The sequence below is a fragment of the Saccostrea echinata genome, unplaced genomic scaffold (assembly GCF_033153115.1).
Source record: "Saccostrea echinata isolate AGI-Se365-2 ecotype Australia unplaced genomic scaffold, CSIRO_AGI_Sech_v1 ptg000106l, whole genome shotgun sequence".
In the NCBI taxonomy this organism is placed as follows: domain Eukaryota; kingdom Metazoa; phylum Mollusca; class Bivalvia; order Ostreida; family Ostreidae; genus Saccostrea; species Saccostrea echinata.
Window position 1 is genome coordinate 77,501 of NW_026889855.1, and position 22,500 is coordinate 100,000.

Sequence of the window (22,500 nt, forward strand, 5' to 3'; positions counted from 1 at the left end):
ATTCAACTGAAATATGAATTCTCTTTGTTATTTCTTTGAATGAAATTCCTCGACCTATTCTCATGAACTATGACAGACGAGAAACAATATACTATTATACCTCAATACGTAGAAAATATACACTAGCAGTTTGTCGGTGGATATGAACTGATACTTTTTTAATTTTATTTGTATGCCCTGGTTAAAGGTATGTCATAACTTCATGAACTTTCAAAAACATTTCTTAAGCTAACCTAGTGATTCAGATATTATAATTCAGTATACCAAAGGATGTGTGATGTATTGAGGCACAAAGATAATGGTAGATAGACTATAATCACCCAGAATTTGTAATTACATCTTTTTGAACATTTAACATTGTGATCAAGTTCATCAACATGTGCACAACATGTATAGGAAACCAGCACAGGTTTAATATCTACTGGTCAGGAAAAAATATAGCTCATTACAGGTTATCTCCATGAAAAAAAAAAAGAAAAAAAAAAAGGTATTTGAAAGGATATTGAAAAGGAATTACATTGGAATGCCAAACATTTAGAATCCTACAGGGAATATACCAGTAATCAAATAAACTACATCCTTAAGACATAGCGTCCTTAGGTTATGTTTCACATTTCTGCATATGAATGTTCAGAGTCATCTCTGTACTAACTATTTTGCTTTGTGTGTGGTTGTTTGTTTAGCACAGGAATGAGGATCAAGATACATCATATCAAACAATGCTAGTTCTGGGACATACCTGTATAAAATAAACATGTATATTTAGTGGCATTATGAAATATTTCCCGCAAGTATGGGTCATAGTTTTATTCCTGAGATGAAGTTTTGACTGTGTGGTGTACTTTGTTGCCATACTATCATTACATGTGGTGTCTATGTTAGAGTCCAAATGTAATAGAATGAAGAATAACCAAAAAAAAAGAGAGAGAGAGAGAGAGAAACAGCTGTGAATTCCTGCTTTATTGTTGATAGAGGCATGTAAATGTAAAGATAGTAGACCTGAACTGCAAATAACCACTTGCACAATGCATGGGAATATACAGCATACCTTAAAAGAAAGACAACTCTTGCTACCTTGTCAAAGTACATTTAACCGTACGAGTTGTATACGCGTATTTTGTCTCTGTCTTGACAGGGCTACCAATATTTACGGCTTTCAACGATATCTCAGGAAACTGTAACGACATGCAAGTTATTAAATTTATATTTATCTACCAGATGTGTCCTTGGAAATAATCAACTGGTGCATGGGACTTTCTTGTTTGTTTGCATTTTATTTTCTCTCTTACATGGGAACCTAATGTAAATCAATGATTATGAGGATATTGTAATCATTTGTTTTCCCCTACCCTGTGTACAAGTTACTGCAAGGCTATCCGAATAATGTGCCTTCTTCCAGTGACATTAAATTAAAAAAAATTTTTTTGCTCACTACAAATGAATATATAGAAAAATTAACACCTTCGTTTCTTTAACACGTCTGCTCAGAGGCATCTTTTCGAAAAATTTGGGTGGCCGTGAAAACGGCCGTTTGTTGTTGCTCTTGTAGGCACAGTATGGTAGGGGTATCTAACCACCAAATCCGTAGAGGGTACGTCCTTGTCTCTTCAGGGCATAGACAACGTCCATGGCTGTGACGGTCTTCCTCTTGGCGTGCTCTGTGTAGGTGACTGCATCACGAATGACGTTCTCAAGGAAAACTTTCAGGACACCACGGGTCTCCTCGTAGATGAGACCAGAGATACGTTTAACTCCACCTCTGCGTGCAAGACGGCGGATGGCGGGTTTGGTAATACCCTGGATGTTATCTCTCAGCACCTTCCTGTGACGCTTGGCGCCCCCTTTTCCAAGACCTTTTCCTCCTTTACCACGTCCAGACATATTTCTGCTCTCAGTAGATAATCTTCTGAAATGTCGGACGTAGTCAGAGATCGTGGTATATATAGCGCTAATCAACGACGTGCTAGAAGCACTAATATCTTGAAAACTTCGGCAGCGCAATTTTCACGTTCCGAAGGCACACTGTAAGCCAAAGTGCGATTGGCTCCCGCTCTGCGCGCCTTGCATATTTTCTTCTTTTTTTTTCCGTGCACCCTTGAGCTGTTACTAAATCATGTACTTGTCTATATATGCCTATCTTAAATTTCTGTAGTTCGATATTTCAGATTGCGTATCTATCTATATATACATATATATATATATATATTATATATCATTTCATATTTTTGCGAGGGTTCTGTATACTGTCATATTTTCAGGGAAATAATATAAAACAATATTCTTTAATGCATAACACATTTAAATACATATATCTCATAATAAATAAGATACCACGGTTCCTACTCAGTACATGTTATTGTCTGTATCTCTCTTAAGATTTCTTTTTAATTATTAGTAGTATTTCATTACGCAGAATAAAAATGTAATAAATGTATATGCAAATGTTTCAAACAACTGACCATATATTCTGTCAGAATATTACTCAAATGTCACATATAAAACAGTATCCATTGTGTTATATTGTTTATCACGCTCTCTGAATAAGCAAAATATGTATAACCATGCATGAGTAACTATTTTATCAAATTCTTTTAACGTGCCTTTAGAATATTGCTTTGGATACATGTACGTGATTTTTAGTGTCTGATGTTCATCTCTCAAACTGTTGTGTGACACTCGTTTCATGCGTGCTTTTTTGTTCATAAATAATACGAGTATAAACTGTCATAATTACGCCAGCATTCAAGACACTATCATATCTGTGTGTTTCCTTGCATTCATAAATAATAAACAATATTTTCGCCAATAAGACCTGGCATAATTATGTGGTCAATACTTGTGCTCTTTGTTGGTTGTCACGTTTCTAATTAGTGCTGTTAAAGAGGGCATCTTTTCTAAATATTTTGGTGGCCGTGAAAACGGCCGTTTGTGTGTTTGTCGGAGACAAGAATATGTTTAAGCTCGCTCGCCACGGATACGTCTGGCAAGCTGGATGTCCTTTGGCATGATGGTCACTCTCTTAGCGTGGATAGCACACAAGTTGGTATCCTCAAAGAGTCCGACAAGGTAGGCTTCACTGGCTTCCTGGAGGGCCATGACGGCAGAGCTCTGGAAACGCAGATCTGTCTTGAAATCCTGAGCGATTTCACGGACAAGGCGCTGGAATGGGAGTTTCCTGATCAACAACTCGGTGCTCTTCTGGTATCTCCTGATCTCACGGAGAGCGACAGTTCCTGGCCTGTATCTGTGGGGCTTCTTAACGCCACCGGTGGCTGGTGCGCTTTTACGGGCTGCCTTGGTAGCCAGCTGTTTTCGTGGGGCCTTGCCTCCAGTAGATTTTCTTGCAGTCTGCTTGGTACGTGCCATCGTCTCTGAGTTCAGATAAAATGAATGACGAGAGCAATCGTTTACTATAGTTTTATACGGTTTTGTGGCTCGTGAATCGAAATCTGCGCGCATTAAGTAAGGATGTTTGCGATTGGTTGGGGGTTAAGAAAGACACCTTGTGATTAGTCGCACATAGCGTGCTTCCATTGGTCTTAGCTGGAAGCATTTCAATCCACCTTTTTGCACAGATTTTGTACTTGGTTTAAATCAATGTTAAATTGTCTAGAAAATATCTAATATACCCACTGTATGAAAAGATGTATGATTACAGTAAATATGATAATAACCGTGAAGATAGACATATATACACTCCCTATGCATGTTTATTTATTTATTTATTTATTTATTTATTTATTTATTTATTTATTTATTTATTTATTTATTTATTTATTTATTTATTTATTCATTTATTCATTTATTCATTCATTCATTCATTCATTGATTTATTCATTCATTTATTGATTTATTCATTTCTTTATTATTATATCAATGAATATTACTTAAAAATTTCCTTATAGAAATGTTTTCAGGCCATAATGTTTTACTTTATACATGATCCAGTGTTTGCTGGATTTGACATCCTGACTCATAAATAAGCTCATCATTGCTTTGCTTTCTTTAACCCCACCCCCACCTTAATTTCTGTATGTGTTTCTCACTTTCGACTTTAGATATTTCAAGAACTTAAATGTTTATCAAATTTTGAAGTCCTGTCAAACCAAAGCTTCAGGAAATTGTTCAAAAACTTCGATTTTGTAGAAATATTTGATGTTTTTTGATAAGCCCTGGTATGCATGTGGTTTTGCTTTCAAGAATCTTGTGACCATGTAGAGTTTACACGGGCACTTGCATGAAAAGTCACTGCCTTAGAAATTTATTTCAGTCGCACCAGAGTACGCTCCATTTCATTCTGTGTGTGGCGTGAAAGCTAGGAAATGAAACCAATTCTGAAATATGGAACAAAACTTCTGTCCTGAACACCGAACATTGAATGAAATTACACTGTAACAGCCAGTGTGTGAGGGTGTGTTTGAGGGTGTGTGTGTGTGTGTGTATGAGAGGGTGTGTGAAAAAAATGGTCTATCATAGATAATTCAAACTTGACCTGATATTATGTACATTACAACTAAAAATAATTCACACACCCTTCATTCATTTCACTTATTGTTCCTCCCTATTATTTAGATTATTGTTTCAGGAGCACGCATGCATTTTTTGATATTCATTTCCAATTTCTGCTACAATACAATTATTACCATGAGCACATAATCCTAGCTTATGCCTACTAGACAGTGTAGGCATTTGTAAGATATATTGTTATTGAAATTGTAATATTTCAGATGTTTGATAAGTTTAGATTTTTCAACACAGACCTCTGCATTCCAAATAAACGGGGAAAAGAAAAGCATGATTATGCAAATGTTTCGTTAACGAATGTTCTAAAGGCATCTTTTCTAAAAATGTGGGTAGCCCTGAAAAGGGCTTTTTTAAATTTTTTTTTAAGCGTAGACAGTCTGCCTGGAATGCGAAGACTGCTTATTTCTTGGCGGCTGCTTTCTTGGGAGTCTTTGTTTTCTTGGCCGCTGCCTTCTTGGGGGTCTTGGCCTTCTTGGGTTTGGCTGCTGCCTTCTTTGGAGACTTGGTGGCTGCCTTTTTCTTGGGGGACTTGGCTTTCTTGGGTCCGGCTGGTTTCTTGGCTGCTGCCTTCTTCTTTGGAGTCTTGGCCTTCTTCTCTCCCGCAGGCTTCTTGGGCTTGGCGGCGGCCTTCTTGGGCTTGGCTGCCTTGGGTTTTGCTACCTTTTTGGCTCTAGGCTTCTTATCGGTCTTGGGTTTGTCTCCAAGTTTGAAGGAGCCACTAGCGCCTGTGCCCTTTGCTTGCTTCAGAGCACCTTTCTTAACTCCGCTCTTCAGGGCCATTTTCAGGTGGGCGTTGATAGAGTTAACATCGTTGCCCACTTTGTAGTTGGCCATGATGTACTTGAGAATGGCCTGTCGAGATGAGCCACCACGTTCTTTCAGAGATGCAACAGCAGCGCTAATCATGTCGATGTACTTGGGATGTGCAGCAGGTACCTTAGGCTTTGCGGCCTTCTTCTTGGCTGGGGACTTTGCTGGAGGAGCAGTATCGGCCATGGCTACTGACGAGTGTAAAAACGTCGGCTTACTTCTCAGGAACTGTGAACAGTGAAATACTCGGGTCACACGCACTTGCTGTTTTTGTTTACACTGAGCGCGGACCGCCTAGAAAACATCCAGTTTGTCGAGACGTTTGTGTTTTGTTCATGGATGTGTGTTTCAATATGGGTATTTGCATCCGCGCTGCAGCTCAAGGAATGAACTTCACCACATATCATGAGCAGAATCCCAACCTCTACATTTCTCTCTATCATTCTATCTACTTACATTTTAAGATCGTTCTTACTGTAGTGTTTAAATTCAGGAAAATAAGCCTCCAAACTCTCATGTTTGAATTTCGGGGTAGGATTAAAGCTAAAAATTTGGCTTCAAAGGACAAAATTCAGGGATGATTTCTTTTATTTTTTTATTAGACACATTAAAGAATGCCATTTGGATCTCCCCGTCTTATAAATATCATCAGTTTGCCCTCCAATTCACAAAGACTGTGTACTGTGTCACACCTGCCTATTTAGACATGCGGTATAGACGACTGATAGACAATATGGGAATTACTTTTTCTTAAATTACTAATTTCCGTTATTATTGTTGTTATTTTCTTTAATTATATTCTTTATTTTCTTTTCGTGCTTGTGCGTTATGCTGACACGTTTTCGCATTTCCCAAGTGCATAACGTGTAATTAATTTGATACTTTTCATACTCAAGCTATTTATTTTGCAGGACACATTGTTATATTTCAGGAAGTTGTAAGAACTTGTTTCCAATCAATAAAAAAAAATATTTAAAACTAAATGAAGCATAATTTCCAGGCATATCTATAAACCCGTCGAAAAGCGTCGAAACACAAAATTTTTCACAATGTCATCTGCGTCGCTGATATTTTACCTTTAAAAAAAAAAAAAATCATGCTGTTAAAATCACTCCCCGAAAATCACAAACTAACACCTTAAGATTTTGCTCTTACACGTACGAATACTGTACCTGTATTAAATGGCGCTGTGTATCCAAATAATTTATACAATAAATGGCCATAATATAAGTGAGTCCTAATTTTATTTTTACACTATTAATTTCAATGATAAGAAATTATTGTGAGGTAAAATTAAGCCCGATTACCATGATTCAGAATTGTTCAAAATTTCTTTTGAAGTTTTCCGATTTTCCTACTACTATGCATAATATCTTTGTTTCCCCTAACCCGACCCTAAAATCTCATGTTGGGTAGGTAGGTTGGTAAATGGTTTTTTTTTTCTGACAGCAGCTTTGAAATACATTCTGAAATTTAATTGAATAATACCTTTATGAATAAGAAAAGTACAAAAGAAAGAGATTTTTAAACAGTATATCACACTGATGCAATCTCAAAAGCAAATTTTAAGGTAAATGAGTTCGCAACAATTATTTAATAGATCTTGTGAAATATCTCGTGGCATGCAGTGTAAATTTGCTGAAATCGAATATTTCCAAATGGACAAAATTCTCAAATACTCATCGATCTGATTTTTCAAACCTACTACCAGTTTCCAGTGCTTACACAGAGAAAATACTCTTTCAAGGGTCTTGCGTGGCACAGTGGTTCTAGATCATTTCGCTAAAGAGTCACGAATTTAAGTAGGAACCCAGCTAGCACAAAAACATTTTAAAAATGTTTTTAAAACATTTTCAAAATGTTACAAAAACATTTTCCAAAAATGTTTTAATCACGTGATTTTGTATGGTTTTTTAAACGTTTTTAAAACATTTTACCCAAATGTTTCAGCAAATGTTATCAGAACATTTTCCTAAAATGTTACAAAAACATTTTCCAAAAATGTTTTAATCACGTGATTTTGTATGGTTTTTTAAACGTTTTTAAAACATTTTACCCAAATGTTTCAGCAAATGTTATCAGGACATTTTCCTAAAATGTTACAAAAACATTTTCCAAAAATGTTTTAATCACGTGATTTTGTATGGTTTTTTAAACGTTTTTAAAACATTTTACCCAAATGTTTCAGCAAATGTTATCAGAACATTTTCCGAAAATGTTACAAGAACATTTTTGCAAATGTTTTATTCACGTGATTTTGTATGGTTTTTAAAACGTTTTTAAAACATTTTACCCAAATGTCGCAATGACATCTCTTTCCTGAAATGTCAATAGACATTTTCAATAATGACATGAGAACATCATTTTGTATGATTTTAAGAGCGCTTTTAATACATTTCATCTTAATTATAACTCTCAAAGAATAAATCACAACTGAATGAATTCATTTTTTTTTACCAATTTTAATACAAACCCTTATGCAATATGCAAAACACATTTTAGTTCCATTTCCAGTACAAGTTCTGAGTTATATTGTTTTAACCCAACAGGTATTTTTAAAGAAAAAAATCCATTCACTGAATTTAAAAATAACAGAATCACACAAATCCTTCCCATAAAAAGAATAACCAGGCCTAGATCACTGTTATCAATTACGATCCCGCAAAATGCATGTATCTACATGTATATGTGTAGGTTCCACAGAGCGGTGGATCTAGCTATTATATAAATGGAAGCGCACACATAAACTTCACAAGAAGGAATTGAACAAGTCGCTCGATCTTTTCAGTAAAGCAGAACCTGTAAACATGGAGACAACAGTGTTTAAGTCATTTACTTCAGATCTTTAAATGATGAAAATATACAAGAACATTTTTTAATTAAATCATAAAATCATAAGAACTTTTCCCATTTGCATTATGAAAAGAATTAGAATTGTTGCTTCTTCATAACTATAACACAATAATATTATTGAAGAGCAATGATATTTACGTACAAAAAATTGCCTTTGTCTTGTCAGCTAGAGGCGGTTCTTTCAAATGTGGCAATTTGAATGGAATTCAAGTCTGTTGCTGGAACGGTCATCTAACTGCAATATGATTTAATGTTTCAATAATAAGATATTTAGAATTATGATCAACATAAGATAAGGAGGTATACTTGTTGTTGCCTAAAGTATTTAATTCAAATACATAATAGCTTTGTCTTTGCTACACATATGCATACAAAAATACAATGTAACATAAAGGTTATTTTTAAAAATTATCTTTTGAAATCTCTGATTAAAGCATACTCACAATGCAGATGTTAATAATCCGGCGCTCATTCTCCAGGCTTATATGATGCAAAAATCTTGTTTGAAAATCAGCGACAAGAAAACGCGCACATCCTGTTTACCAGAATTCAAATTTTGGCCTAGATAAGCTGCAAACCACTATTCTCTATAACGCGCTGTCCAGAAGGAGAATTGCATAACAAGGTTATCTTGACCTGAAACTGACCAGTGAAGCCACTCCTAATCTGCTGCCTTGGAGTTTAAGAAATATGATGCAAACAGGCGAGACCGTCATAAATCAGGCTGTGTTAATTATTGTAAACAGTTTGTTTATTATTTTGTTTTCTTTTTAAAATTAAAGTATCTTAAATTTATTCAATGAACTTTGTATTGATTACAAGTCTGTGAACTCAATAAGACTTTTAAAAAAAATGTATTATTGAAAAAAAGAAAGAAAATACCGGGATACGCAAGTGATCGAGTTGCAGTAATATTAATGTCTTCGGAAAATTTTTAAAAGCAATTATTCATTTAATCCCAATCTTCTCTGGATATTCTATGCATTTTTTTTCTCAGACAATTGGGTTAGTCGTGAATATTTTCAAAACATTTTGAAAATTACATTACAAAATGTTGCATTAATGCTAAATAAAATGTTATAGTCTTTAGAAGAATAAACGTTAAAGTCAATGTTCTAAAAACATTTTTACAACATACTTTGAAAATAAATAAATGCATTAATATTGAAAATGATATAAATGTTTTAAAAACATTTTGAAAATGTTTCTATAAAATGTTGCATAAATCATAAATAAAATGTTTCAGCTGTAGGAGGAGAAAACGTTTTGATAAATGTTTTAAAAACATTTTCACGACCAACACCTGAAAACATTTAAATATTATACTATAAGCAGTATGTAGAATGTTTTAAAAACATTTTGACGACGTTCCTTCAAAATGTTTTAGAAAAGTGACATTACAATGTTACAGATATATAGAAGAGGAATGTTTATATTATGTTTTAAAAACATTTTTATAACGTAATGTGAAACTGTTTAATATATGCAAACAAAACATACCTTTCGAATCATTTTTAAAACGTTTCAAAAACATTCTATAGAAATGTTCCTTAAAGATTTTACCTTAACCATTTTGAAAACATTTTTAAAATGTTTTTAAAATGTTACAATGGGAAAGAAAAATGTTTTTAAAACATTTTAAAAATGTTTACTCTGAAATGTTTTGAAAAAACCTTTTTATAACTGCAGTAAAATGTTTTGAAAATGTTTTGTGCTACCTGGGAAGGTAATTCTAAATCACAGATTCAAACCCCAATGCGGGACGTAGTGACTGGTCCTTCAAATGAGACTGTAAAAACCCATAGGTCCAGTGTCGCAGTAGATGCTTTCACGAATTAAAAAAGATCCCTTGCTGCTCAATTGCCATAAGTGCCGAGTACAAGTCAAAATTTGGAGCCCTCCATCATGCAGGCAAATATTACATGTTGTAGTCCCAACAATTCTCAAAGGGATTTAAAGCAAACAAACAACCAATCTTCACGGGCATAATTAAAGAAAAATACACTGGGCGTCTCAGCAAGCTGTACCATAGACCAGTTTTAAAGATTTCAAAACTTTTTGGAAAGAGTATTTCAACAATATTTAATTGAATCAAACTATATCTAAAAATGATAAAAATGCCACATCGAATGCTTTAGTCACGAAATTTAACCCATTCATTAAAAGAATTCAGAATTAAGAAACAAAGTTTGAGTTATATTTATCTGGATGAAATATGCAGACATATTTACAATTGTGAAATTGATTGATGTGTACACAGATACTTTTGTAAAATACCACCGAAACACTCTTGATTGAAGTATTATTATTAACGAAGTATTTCAAGAGTGTAGAATTCTAATAAATTAAAGATATATAATAAGGATGATACGTCGCCGTTGTTTCATAAAACGAAATAACCCTCTGTGACCACATGTTAGACCATTTTGTTTCAAACAAGCGCTTGAAAATCATAGTAGAACAAAATCAATCGTTCTGATAAAACCGCATTTTGATGAAATTGTATTTAATAAAGTTGATAAACAATTAAAAAAATATATATATTTGAATAATCTTATTTAAAAAACTTTTCAGTCGGCGCAATTTAATTGGGTCGGTCGCGTTAGGGGAAACAAAGCTATTTTTTATTTTGGCCTAATATGTGTATATTTTACAACGTATATATTTTTCATTTATTTTTGTTAAACCTGACATATATATCTATAGGTGTTTCAATATTGAATTGGTATTAAGGTAAGGAAGTAATTTATTTATTTTCAGCGACATGTGTACATCACTTGTTTTTTCACAAACAGTAAAAAAAAAAAAAAAAAAAAAAAGGTACATGAAAATATACGTAATATTTAAATATATGCATTTTGTAAGTATACACCTGTGTGCTAAGATTAGCAGTGTCTGTTATTAAAAAAAAAAAAAAAAAAAAAATTGGAAGATGTATATGACACCGAGATACATGTACATTTTACAATTAGCATTCTTACTTTCTCCATTTGATTAAAACACGTGTTTTCAAAAAACTTTGAGCGGTATTTAGAGTACAAATTAAGCACAGTGCTATAAAAAAGGAATTTCGTCTTCTATACCATTTCTTACCAGAATTTGTTTTAAAATAAACACAAGTTTGAGTAGGACCTAACAATAATAATATGTGGATTTTTGATTGAACCATATTGAAATGTTGTTGTATGGTACATAACACGTGTCACTCTAATAAATCATTTGCTTAGTTACTATATACCTTTGATCACTGAAAACATTTCATCGTGACTAACATTTCTACCATGATTTCTTAACAAATTTGTGCCGTAAAAATTTCCGTTTTGCATTTGTTGCATGTGCAGTGATCATGTCACGCTTACAGAAAATAGTTTTGAAATTATGTGCCACAAAACTCAATTCTGATTTTCACTTATGGCCTGGTACTGTATATATACGTGAAATTACTTGTAGGGAAAATGTGATATCTTGGCACGTACATTTTCATTTATTGAACATGCATTTCGTTTCTTATATTAACTACAGTATGCTCTTAGAGGCATCTTTTCGAAAAATTTGGGTGGCCGTGAAAACGGCCGTTTGGTATATTTGAAAGTCGTACAGACTTTTTACTTGCTGGCGGACTTCTGGGTCTTCTTGGGGAGGAGCACGGCCTGGATGTTGGGCAGGACACCACCCTGGGCGATGGTCACGCCGGACAGCAGTTTGTTCAACTCCTCGTCGTTGCGGATGGCCAGCTGCAGATGACGGGGGATGATTCTGGTCTTCTTGTTGTCTCGGGCGGCGTTGCCTGCCAACTCCAAGACTTCGGCGGCCAAGTATTCAAGAACGGCGGCCAGGTACACGGGGGCACCGGCTCCCACTCTCTCGGCGTAGTTGCCCTTCCTCAGCAGACGGTGGATACGACCCACGGGGAACTGAAGTCCGGCACGGGATGATCGGCTCTTGGCCTTTCCCTTCACTTTGCCTCCTTTACCACGTCCTGACATCTTTGATCTGTTACGAGTAGTTGACGCTCAAGAAATGAAATCAACGGATAACTCAAACACAGGCTTCGCGATCCTATTTAAACACGCGGGCGGATTGAACAGTGCAGCCAATCGGCACGATCGTATTTAACACACTTTGTCGCTCGCCGAACAACACTAGTTTTCTCGAGGGTTCGTAATGTACTTATCCGCCGTTATCCGTCCGTGCGATATAAAACCAGCGAGACGCGAATCGACACTCATAGGTTTCAGTTTGTATACAATCTGTAAACATGCCACCCAAAGTCGGATCTAAAGGAGCTAAGAAAGCAGCCACTAAGGCCAAGGCCCAGAGAACTGGGGACAAGAAAAAGCGCAGGAAGAGGAGGGAATCCTACGCCATTTACATCTACAAGGTCCTGAAACAGGTTCACCCAGATACTGGTGTTTCCAGCAAGGCCATGAGCATCATGAACTCTTTCGTCAATGACATCTTTGAGAGAATCGCTGCCGAGGCCTCCCGTCTCGCTCACTATAACAAGCGATCAACCATCACCAGTAGAGAGATCCAGACTGCTGTCCGTCTCCTTCTGCCCGGTGAGTTGGCCAAACACGCCGTCTCTGAGGGAACCAAGGCTGTCACCAAGTACACCAGCAGCAAGTAAACTGCAAACTTGCACTTCAGAAAAACAAAACGGCCCTTTTCAGGGCCACACAAATTTTTCGAAAAGATACTTTCAATACAGCGTTAAGAAACGTGGTGTATATCAGGTTTTGTCTACCTTATTTATTTTATTTCTTAGCATTATCTGTTTTATTCCGTAGACACTGTTCTAGCTAGTAATTTTGAATGTTGGTCTATGCCTGAAAATAAAAAAAACACACACACACACACACTCCCAAACATAAAGGAACATTTGCCCCCACGTAGTGTACATTAAATATTTACAGATAGGGCCTCAAAGAATGATTTATAACACGACAGTTGCAGACGAAAACAAATTTTACCTACACATAGGGCATCTTATATGATGTGAGCCTTAAAGTAATTTAACAACAGACCAGTTAATTTTTTTTATTTTCAAGCACATGAAAGATAGCCAGAATTAATAATTATCATAAAGTTCAAAAGTTGTAGGTTAAAACCAGCACAAGCAAATTATAATTATTACCGTATGCAGTGTTTATGATTATATTGGATCATTATACGTTACAAATCATTAAGAGAAAGAGTATGCTTAGCTCTTTACCCCTTAATGCCATGATTTGACGCACTGGCCATATCCTTATCTGAGAGTGTTTGCCTGGCTGCCCCTTGGACCGTTTTAGATGAAATTGGAGTGCAGTTTAAAACTGAACTAATGGGGGTCAAAATATTTCATTTATGCTATGTATTATATATCACTGGATTCATAATAAATTCAATTTTTCAAATCTATTAGCATAATTTTGATCGGAATTAATTCAGGTGAAAGCAGGTGTAAATCACAAAATAGATATTTTCAACATGTAAAACGGCTTTAATAAGCCAAAATTGTCTGTATAAATAATAAAAATTATGTGTGATGATATAATTGATGGTTAAATTATAATTAACTATCAATTTTATAAGTCTAATTCCTCAAAAATCAATAAATTGTAGTGCTACTTCAATGTCAATCTCGCCGACAAATTTTCAGACTTTGCTGATAAAACTTGATTTCTGAACGTTTTTGTTTACTTGAATGATCAAATTCTATTAAAATAATTGTTTTTTTCTACACCTTCACATTTATAAATATGTGTAAAATGGAAGGTACCTTCTGAAATTCTGAGAAACAGGTAACAAAATCGGCACTGCCAGGTCCCGAACTTCACCACCACATTTTCGTATCTTATTTTAATGTTTATTATACACATAGATCATTATAATTTTCAAAACTTTCAAGAAATAGGTAGCTTATAGCTTGAATTTCATGTAATGCTTTACTGGATGAGAAAATATTGGGTATTGACAGAGATATATTCTCTAAAAACATCGTATGTAACTGTCCGCCATTTTGAATTTTGGTGAGACTTTCCAAGACTCTTTTGTTTGTTTACACAGGTAAATCACGTGATTTCTAACTGTAGTATGATGCAATCATATATTGTTAACCTGCAGGTGGCCACCTGTGCTCTGATAATTTGTAAACAAGCGGTAATTTCAAGTCAAATCAACAATGAAATACACGTGCGTCAAAAGTCGCCATTAAGGGTTTGAGACTAGGCGTCAAAAGTCGTCATTAAGGGGTAAAGGATGGAAAGGTCTAAGGGGAATAGAGTTAGATACCAGTTTAAATACTGAAACAACACTGAATATCTGTATCTTAAAGGCTTGTAAGGAAGATACCGTTAAGAAGGATGATGAACGAATTCCTTATTATACAGAAATGTTATCTTTTGCTGGGGTCTATATTATTCAACTGAAATATGAATTCTCTTTGTTATTTCTTTGAATGAAATTCCTCGACCTATTCTCATGAACTATGACAGACGAGAAACAATATACTATTATACCTCAATACGTAGAAAATATACACTAGCAGTTTGTCGGTGGATATGAACTGATACTTTTTTAATTTTATTTGTATGCCCTGGTTAAAGGTATGTCATAACTTCATGAACTTTCAAAAACATTTCTTAAGCTAACCTAGTGATTCAGATATTATAATTCAGTATACCAAAGGATGTGTGATGTATTGAGGCACAAAGATAATGGTAGATAGACTATAATCACCCAGAATTTGTAATTACATCTTTTTGAACATTTAACATTGTGATCAAGTTCATCAACATGTGCACAACATGTATAGGAAACCAGCACAGGTTTAATATCTACTGGTCAGGAAAAAATATAGCTCATTACAGGTTATCTCCATGAAAAAAAAAAAGAAAAAAAAAAAGGTATTTGAAAGGATATTGAAAAGGAATTACATTGGAATGCCAAACATTTAGAATCCTACAGGGAATATACCAGTAATCAAATAAACTACATCCTTAAGACATAGCGTCCTTAGGTTATGTTTCACATTTCTGCATATGAATGTTCAGAGTCATCTCTGTACTAACTATTTTGCTTTGTGTGTGGTTGTTTGTTTAGCACAGGAATGAGGATCAAGATACATCACATCAAACAATGCTAGTTCTGGGACATACCTGTATAAAATAAACATGTATATTTAGTGGCATTATGAAATATTTCCCGCAAGTATGGGTCATAGTTTTATTCCTGAGATGAAGTTTTGACTGTGTGGTGTACTTTGTTGCCATACTATCATTACATGTGGTGTCTATGTTAGAGTCCAAATGTAATAGAATGAAGAATAACCAAAAAAAAAGAGAGAGAGAGAGAGAGAAACAGCTGTGAATTCCTGCTTTATTGTTGATAGAGGCATGTAAATGTAAAGATAGTAGACCTGAACTGCAAATAACCACTTGCACAATGCATGGGAATATACAGCATACCTTAAAAGAAAGACAACTCTTGCTACCTTGTCAAAGTACATTTAACCGTACGAGTTGTATACGCGTATTTTGTCTCTGTCTTGACAGGGCTACCAATATTTACGGCTTTCAACGATATCTCAGGAAACTGTAACGACATGCAAGTTATTAAATTTATATTTATCTACCAGATGTGTCCTTGGAAATAATCAACTGGTGCATGGGACTTTCTTGTTTGTTTGCATTTTATTTTCTCTCTTACATGGGAACCTAATGTAAATCAATGATTATGAGGATATTGTAATCATTTGTTTTCCCCTACCCTGTGTACAAGTTACTGCAAGGCTATCCGAATAATGTGCCTTCTTCCAGTGACATTAAATTAAAAAAAATTTTTTTGCTCACTACAAATGAATATATAGAAAAATTAACACCTTCGTTTCTTTAACACGTCTGCTCAGAGGCATCTTTTCGAAAAATTTGGGTGGCCGTGAAAACGGCCGTTTGTTGTTGCTCTTGTAGGCACAGTATGGTAGGGGTATCTAACCACCAAATCCGTAGAGGGTACGTCCTTGTCTCTTCAGGGCATAGACAACGTCCATGGCTGTGACGGTCTTCCTCTTGGCGTGCTCTGTGTAGGTGACTGCATCACGAATGACGTTCTCAAGGAAAACTTTCAGGACACCACGGGTCTCCTCGTAGATGAGACCAGAGATACGTTTAACTCCACCTCTGCGTGCAAGACGGCGGATGGCGGGTTTGGTAATACCCTGGATGTTATCTCTCAGCACCTTCCTGTGACGCTTGGCGCCCCCTTTTCCAAGACCTTTTCCTCCTTTACCACGTCCAGACATATTTCTGCTCTCAGTAGATAATCTTCTGAAATGTCGGACGTAGTCAGAGATCGTGGTATATATAGCGCTAATCAACGACGTGCTAGAAGCACTAATATCTTGAAAACTTCGGCAGCGCAATTTTCACGTTCCGAAGGCACACTGTAAGCCAAAGTGCGATTGGCTCCCGCTCTGCGCGCCTTGCATATTTTCTTCTTTTTTTTTCCGTGCACCCTTGAGCTGTTACTAAATCATGTACTTGTCTATATATGCCTATCTTAAATTTCTGTAGTTCGATATTTCAGATTGCGTATCTATCTATATATACATATATATATATATATATTATATATCATTTCATATTTTTGCGAGGGTTCTGTATACTGTCATATTTTCAGGGAAATAATATAAAACAATATTCTTTAATGCATAACACATTTAAATACATATATCTCATAATAAATAAGATACCACGGTTCCTACTCAGTACATGTTATTGTCTGTATCTCTCTTAAGATTTCTTTTTAATTATTAGTAGTATTTCATTACGCAGAATAAAAATGTAATAAATGTATATGCAAATGTTTCAAACAACTGACCATATATTCTGTCAGAATATTACTCAAATGTCACATATAAAACAGTATCCATTGTGTTATATTGTTTATCACGCTCTCTGAATAAGCAAAATATGTATAACCATGCATGAGTAACTATTTTATCAAATTCTTTTAACGTGCCTTTAGAATATTGCTTTGGATACATGTACGTGATTTTTAGTGTCTGATGTTCATCTCTCAAACTGTTGTGTGACACTCGTTTCATGCGTGCTTTTTTGTTCATAAATAATACGAGTATAAACTGTCATAATTACGCCAGCATTCAAGACACTATCATATCTGTGTGTTTCCTTGCATTCATAAATAATAAACAATATTTTCGCCAATAAGACCTGGCATAATTATGTGGTCAATACTTGTGCTCTTTGTTGGTTGTCACGTTTCTAATTAGTGCTGTTAAAGAGGGCATCTTTTCTAAATATTTTGGTGGCCGTGAAAACGGCCGTTTGTGTGTTTGTCGGAGACAAGAATATGTTTAAGCTCGCTCGCCACGGATACGTCTGGCAAGCTGGATGTCCTTTGGCATGATGGTCACTCTCTTAGCGTGGATAGCACACAAGTTGGTATCCTCAAAGAGTCCGACAAGGTAGGCTTCACTGGCTTCCTGGAGGGCCATGACGGCAGAGCTCTGGAAACGCAGATCTGTCTTGAAATCCTGAGCGATTTCACGGACAAGGCGCTGGAATGGGAGTTTCCTGATCAACAACTCGGTGCTCTTCTGGTATCTCCTGATCTCACGGAGAGCGACAGTTCCTGGCCTGTATCTGTGGGGCTTCTTAACGCCACCGGTGGCTGGTGCGCTTTTACGGGCTGCCTTGGTAGCCAGCTGTTTTCGTGGGGCCTTGCCTCCAGTAGATTTTCTTGCAGTCTGCTTGGTACGTGCCATCGTCTCTGAGTTCAGATAAAATGAATGACGAGAGCAATCGTTTACTATAGTTTTATACGGTTTTGTGGCTCGTGAATCGAAATCTGCGCGCATTAAGTAAGGATGTTTGCGATTGGTTGGGGGTTAAGAAAGACACCTTGTGATTAGTCGCACATAGCGTGCTTCCATTGGTCTTAGCTGGAAGCATTTCAATCCACCTTTTTGCACAGATTTTGTACTTGGTTTAAATCAATGTTAAATTGTCTAGAAAATATCTAATATACCCACTGTATGAAAAGATGTATGATTACAGTAAATATGATAATAACCGTGAAGATAGACATATATACACTCCCTATGCATGTTTATTTATTTATTTATTTATTTATTTATTTATTTATTTATTTATTTATTTATTTATTTATTTATTTATTTATTTATTTATTCATTTATTCATTTATTCATTCATTCATTCATTCATTGATTTATTCATTCATTTATTGATTTATTCATTTCTTTATTATTATATCAATGAATATTACTTAAAAATTTCCTTATAGAAATGTTTTCAGGCCATAATGTTTTACTTTATACATGATCCAGTGTTTGCTGGATTTGACATCCTGACTCATAAATAAGCTCATCATTGCTTTGCTTTCTTTAACCCCACCCCCACCTTAATTTCTGTATGTGTTTCTCACTTTCGACTTTAGATATTTCAAGAACTTAAATGTTTATCAAATTTTGAAGTCCTGTCAAACCAAAGCTTCAGGAAATTGTTCAAAAACTTCGATTTTGTAGAAATATTTGATGTTTTTTGATAAGCCCTGGTATGCATGTGGTTTTGCTTTCAAGAATCTTGTGACCATGTAGAGTTTACACGGGCACTTGCATGAAAAGTCACTGCCTTAGAAATTTATTTCAGTCGCACCAGAGTACGCTCCATTTCATTCTGTGTGTGGCGTGAAAGCTAGGAAATGAAACCAATTCTGAAATATGGAACAAAACTTCTGTCCTGAACACCGAACATTGAATGAAATTACACTGTAACAGCCAGTGTGTGAGGGTGTGTTTGAGGGTGTGTGTGTGTGTGTGTATGAGAGGGTGTGTGAAAAAAATGGTCTATCATAGATAATTCAAACTTGACCTGATATTATGTACATTACAACTAAAAATAATTCACACACCCTTCATTCATTTCACTTATTGTTCCTCCCTATTATTTAGATTATTGTTTCAGGAGCACGCATGCATTTTTTGATATTCATTTCCAATTTCTGCTACAATACAATTATTACCATGAGCACATAATCCTAGCTTATGCCTACTAGACAGTGTAGGCATTTGTAAGATATATTGTTATTGAAATTGTAATATTTCAGATGTTTGATAAGTTTAGATTTTTCAACACAGACCTCTGCATTCCAAATAAACGGGGAAAAGAAAAGCATGATTATGCAAATGTTTCGTTAACGAATGTTCTAAAGGCATCTTTTCTAAAAATGTGGGTAGCCCTGAAAAGGGCTTTTTTAAATTTTTTTTTAAGCGTAGACAGTCTGCCTGGAATGCGAAGACTGCTTATTTCTTGGCGGCTGCTTTCTTGGGAGTCTTTGTTTTCTTGGCCGCTGCCTTCTTGGGGGTCTTGGCCTTCTTGGGTTTGGCTGCTGCCTTCTTTGGAGACTTGGTGGCTGCCTTTTTCTTGGGGGACTTGGCTTTCTTGGGTCCGGCTGGTTTCTTGGCTGCTGCCTTCTTCTTTGGAGTCTTGGCCTTCTTCTCTCCCGCAGGCTTCTTGGGCTTGGCGGCGGCCTTCTTGGGCTTGGCTGCCTTGGGTTTTGCTACCTTTTTGGCTCTAGGCTTCTTATCGGTCTTGGGTTTGTCTCCAAGTTTGAAGGAGCCACTAGCGCCTGTGCCCTTTGCTTGCTTCAGAGCACCTTTCTTAACTCCGCTCTTCAGGGCCATTTTCAGGTGGGCGTTGATAGAGTTAACATCGTTGCCCACTTTGTAGTTGGCCATGATGTACTTGAGAATGGCCTGTCGAGATGAGCCACCACGTTCTTTCAGAGATGCAACAGCAGCGCTAATCATGTCGATGTACTTGGGATGTGCAGCAGGTACCTTAGGCTTTGCGGCCTTCTTCTTGGCTGGGGACTTTGCTGGAGGAGCAGTATCGGCCATGGCTACTGACGAGTGTAAAAACGTCGGCTTACTTCTCAGGAACTGTGAACAGTGAAATACTCGGGTCACACGCACTTGCTGTTTTTGTTTACACTGAGCGCGGACCGCCTAGAAAACATCCAGTTTGTCGAGACGTTTGTGTTTTGTTCATGGATGTGTGTTTCAATATGGGTATTTGCATCCGCGCTGCAGCTCAAGGAATGAACTTCACCACATATCATGAGCAGAATCCCAACCTCTACATTTCTCTCTATCATTCTATCTACTTACATTTTAAGATCGTTCTTACTGTAGTGTTTAAATTCAGGAAAATAAGCCTCCAAACTCTCATGTTTGAATTTCGGGGTAGGATTAAAGCTAAAAATTTGGCTTCAAAGGACAAAATTCAGGGATGATTTCTTTTATTTTTTTATTAGACACATTAAAGAATGCCATTTGGATCTCCCCGTCTTATAAATATCATCAGTTTGCCCTCCAATTCACAAAGACTGTGTACTGTGTCACACCTGCCTATTTAGACATGCGGTATAGACGACTGATAGACAATATGGGAATTACTTTTTCTTAAATTACTAATTTCCGTTATTATTGTTGTTATTTTCTTTAATTATATTCTTTATTTTCTTTTCGTGCTTGTGCGTTATGCTGACACGTTTTCGCATTTCCCAAGTGCATAACGTGTAATTAATTTGATACTTTTCATACTCAAGCTATTTATTTTGCAGGACACATTGTTATATTTCAGGAAGTTGTAAGAACTTGTTTCCAATCAATAAAAAAAAATATTTAAAACTAAATGAAGCATAATTTCCAGGCATATCTATAAACCCGTCGAAAAGCGTCGAAACACAAAATTTTTCACAATGTCATCTGCGTCGCTGATATTTTACCTTTAAAAAAAAAAAAAATCATGCTGTTAAAATCACTCCCCGAAAATCACAAACTAACACCTTAAGATTTTGCTCTTACACGTACGAATACTGTACCTGTATTAAATGGCGCTGTGTATCCAAATAATTTATACAATAAATGGCCATAATATAAGTGAGTCCTAATTTTATTTTTACACTATTAATTTCAATGATAAGAAATTATTGTGAGGTAAAATTAAGCCCGATTACCATGATTCAGAATTGTTCAAAATTTCTTTTGAAGTTTTCCGATTTTCCTACTACTATGCATAATATCTTTGTTTCCCCTAACCCGACCCTAAAATCTCATGTTGGGTAGGTAGGTTGGTAAATGGTTTTTTTTTTTCTGACAGCAGCTTTGAAATACATTCTGAAATTTAATTGAATAATACCTTTATGAATAAGAAAAGTACAAAAGAAAGAGATTTTTAAACAGTATATCACACTGATGCAATCTCAAAAGCAAATTTTAAGGTAAATGAGTTCGCAACAATTATTTAATAGATCTTGTGAAATATCTCGTGGCATGCAGTGTAAATTTGCTGAAATCGAATATTTCCAAATGGACAAAATTCTCAAATACTCATCGATCTGATTTTTCAAACCTACTACCAGTTTCCAGTGCTTACACAGAGAAAATACTCTTTCAAGGGTCTTGCGTGGCACAGTGGTTCTAGATCATTTCGCTAAAGAGTCACGAATTTAAGTAGGAATTAAGGTAATTCTAAATCACAGATTCAAACCCCAATGCGGGACGTAGTGACTGGTCCTTCAAATGAGACTGTAAAAACCCATAGGTCCAGTGTCGCAGTAGATGCTTTCACGAATTAAAAAAGATCCCTTGCTGCTCAATTGCCATAAGTGCCGAGTACAAGTCAAAATTTGGAGCCCTCCATCATGCAGGCAAATATTACATGTTGTAGTCCCAACAATTCTCAAAGGGATTTAAAGCAAACAAACAACCAATCTTCACGGGCATAATTAAAGAAAAATACACTGGGCGTCTCAGCAAGCTGTACCATAGACCAGTTTTAAAGATTTCAAAACTTTTTGGAAAGAGTATTTCAACAATATTTAATTGAATCAAACTATATCTAAAAATGATAAAAATGCCACATCGAATGCTTTAGTCACGAAATTTAACCCATTCATTAAAAGAATTCAGAATTAAGAAACAAAGTTTGAGTTATATTTATCTGGATGAAATATGCAGACATATTTACAATTGTGAAATTGATTGATGTGTACACAGATACTTTTGTAAAATACCACCGAAACACTCTTGATTGAAGTATTATTATTAACGAAGTATTTCAAGAGTGTAGAATTCTAATAAATTAAAGATATATAATAAGGATGATACGTCGCCGTTGTTTCATAAAACGAAATAACCCTCTGTGACCACATGTTAGACCATTTTGTTTCAAACAAGCGCTTGAAAATCATAGTAGAACAAAATCAATCGTTCTGATAAAACCG

The 22,500-nt window shown here is 35.6% G+C and overlaps 6 protein-coding genes across 6 annotated transcripts; 1 reads left to right on the plus strand and 5 right to left on the minus strand.

The window, feature by feature from the left end:
* Positions 1 to 1,396: 1,396 nt before the first annotated feature.
* LOC133177219 (histone H4) lies at positions 1,397 to 1,911 on the minus strand. Its single transcript, XM_061312300.1, has one exon. The coding sequence runs from the start codon at positions 1,879 to 1,881 to the stop codon at positions 1,570 to 1,572; it is 312 nt and encodes a 103-aa protein (XP_061168284.1). The 5' UTR covers positions 1,882 to 1,911; the 3' UTR covers positions 1,397 to 1,569.
* A 2,685-nt stretch (positions 1,912 to 4,596) lies between these two features.
* On the minus strand, positions 4,597 to 5,672 carry LOC133177238 (histone H1-delta-like). The gene has a single exon (XM_061312319.1). The coding sequence runs from the start codon at positions 5,518 to 5,520 to the stop codon at positions 4,924 to 4,926; it is 597 nt and encodes a 198-aa protein (XP_061168303.1). The 5' UTR covers positions 5,521 to 5,672; the 3' UTR covers positions 4,597 to 4,923.
* Positions 5,673 to 11,723: 6,051 nt separating this feature from the next.
* LOC133177239 (histone H2A-like) lies at positions 11,724 to 12,191 on the minus strand. Its single transcript, XM_061312320.1, has one exon. It carries the CDS (start codon positions 12,171 to 12,173, stop codon positions 11,793 to 11,795), a length of 381 nt encoding a protein of 126 aa, XP_061168304.1. The 5' UTR covers positions 12,174 to 12,191; the 3' UTR covers positions 11,724 to 11,792.
* A 233-nt stretch (positions 12,192 to 12,424) lies between these two features.
* Positions 12,425 to 12,904, plus strand: LOC133177240 (histone H2B). Its single transcript, XM_061312321.1, has one exon. The coding sequence runs from the start codon at positions 12,446 to 12,448 to the stop codon at positions 12,815 to 12,817; it is 372 nt and encodes a 123-aa protein (XP_061168305.1). The 5' UTR covers positions 12,425 to 12,445; the 3' UTR covers positions 12,818 to 12,904.
* Positions 12,905 to 15,986: 3,082 nt separating this feature from the next.
* Positions 15,987 to 16,501, minus strand: LOC133177243 (histone H4). The gene has a single exon (XM_061312323.1). The coding sequence runs from the start codon at positions 16,469 to 16,471 to the stop codon at positions 16,160 to 16,162; it is 312 nt and encodes a 103-aa protein (XP_061168307.1). The 5' UTR covers positions 16,472 to 16,501; the 3' UTR covers positions 15,987 to 16,159.
* A 2,685-nt stretch (positions 16,502 to 19,186) lies between these two features.
* Positions 19,187 to 20,262, minus strand: LOC133177223 (histone H1-delta-like). The gene has a single exon (XM_061312303.1). It carries the CDS (start codon positions 20,108 to 20,110, stop codon positions 19,514 to 19,516), a length of 597 nt encoding a protein of 198 aa, XP_061168287.1. The 5' UTR covers positions 20,111 to 20,262; the 3' UTR covers positions 19,187 to 19,513.
* Positions 20,263 to 22,500: the final 2,238 nt, after the last annotated feature.

Bases quoted from the DNA above. Each gene is read 5' to 3' on its own strand.
- LOC133177239 (XM_061312320.1), bottom strand. From the start codon at position 12,173: ATGTCAGGACGTGGTAAAGGAGGCAAAGTGAAGGGAAAGGCCAAGAGC.
- LOC133177223 (XM_061312303.1), bottom strand. From the start codon at position 20,110: ATGGCCGATACTGCTCCTCCAGCAAAGTCCCCAGCCAAGAAGAAGGCC.
- LOC133177243 (XM_061312323.1), bottom strand. From the start codon at position 16,471: ATGTCTGGACGTGGTAAAGGAGGAAAAGGTCTTGGAAAAGGGGGCGCC.
- LOC133177240 (XM_061312321.1), top strand. From the start codon at position 12,446: ATGCCACCCAAAGTCGGATCTAAAGGAGCTAAGAAAGCAGCCACTAAG.
- LOC133177219 (XM_061312300.1), bottom strand. From the start codon at position 1,881: ATGTCTGGACGTGGTAAAGGAGGAAAAGGTCTTGGAAAAGGGGGCGCC.
- LOC133177238 (XM_061312319.1), bottom strand. From the start codon at position 5,520: ATGGCCGATACTGCTCCTCCAGCAAAGTCCCCAGCCAAGAAGAAGGCC.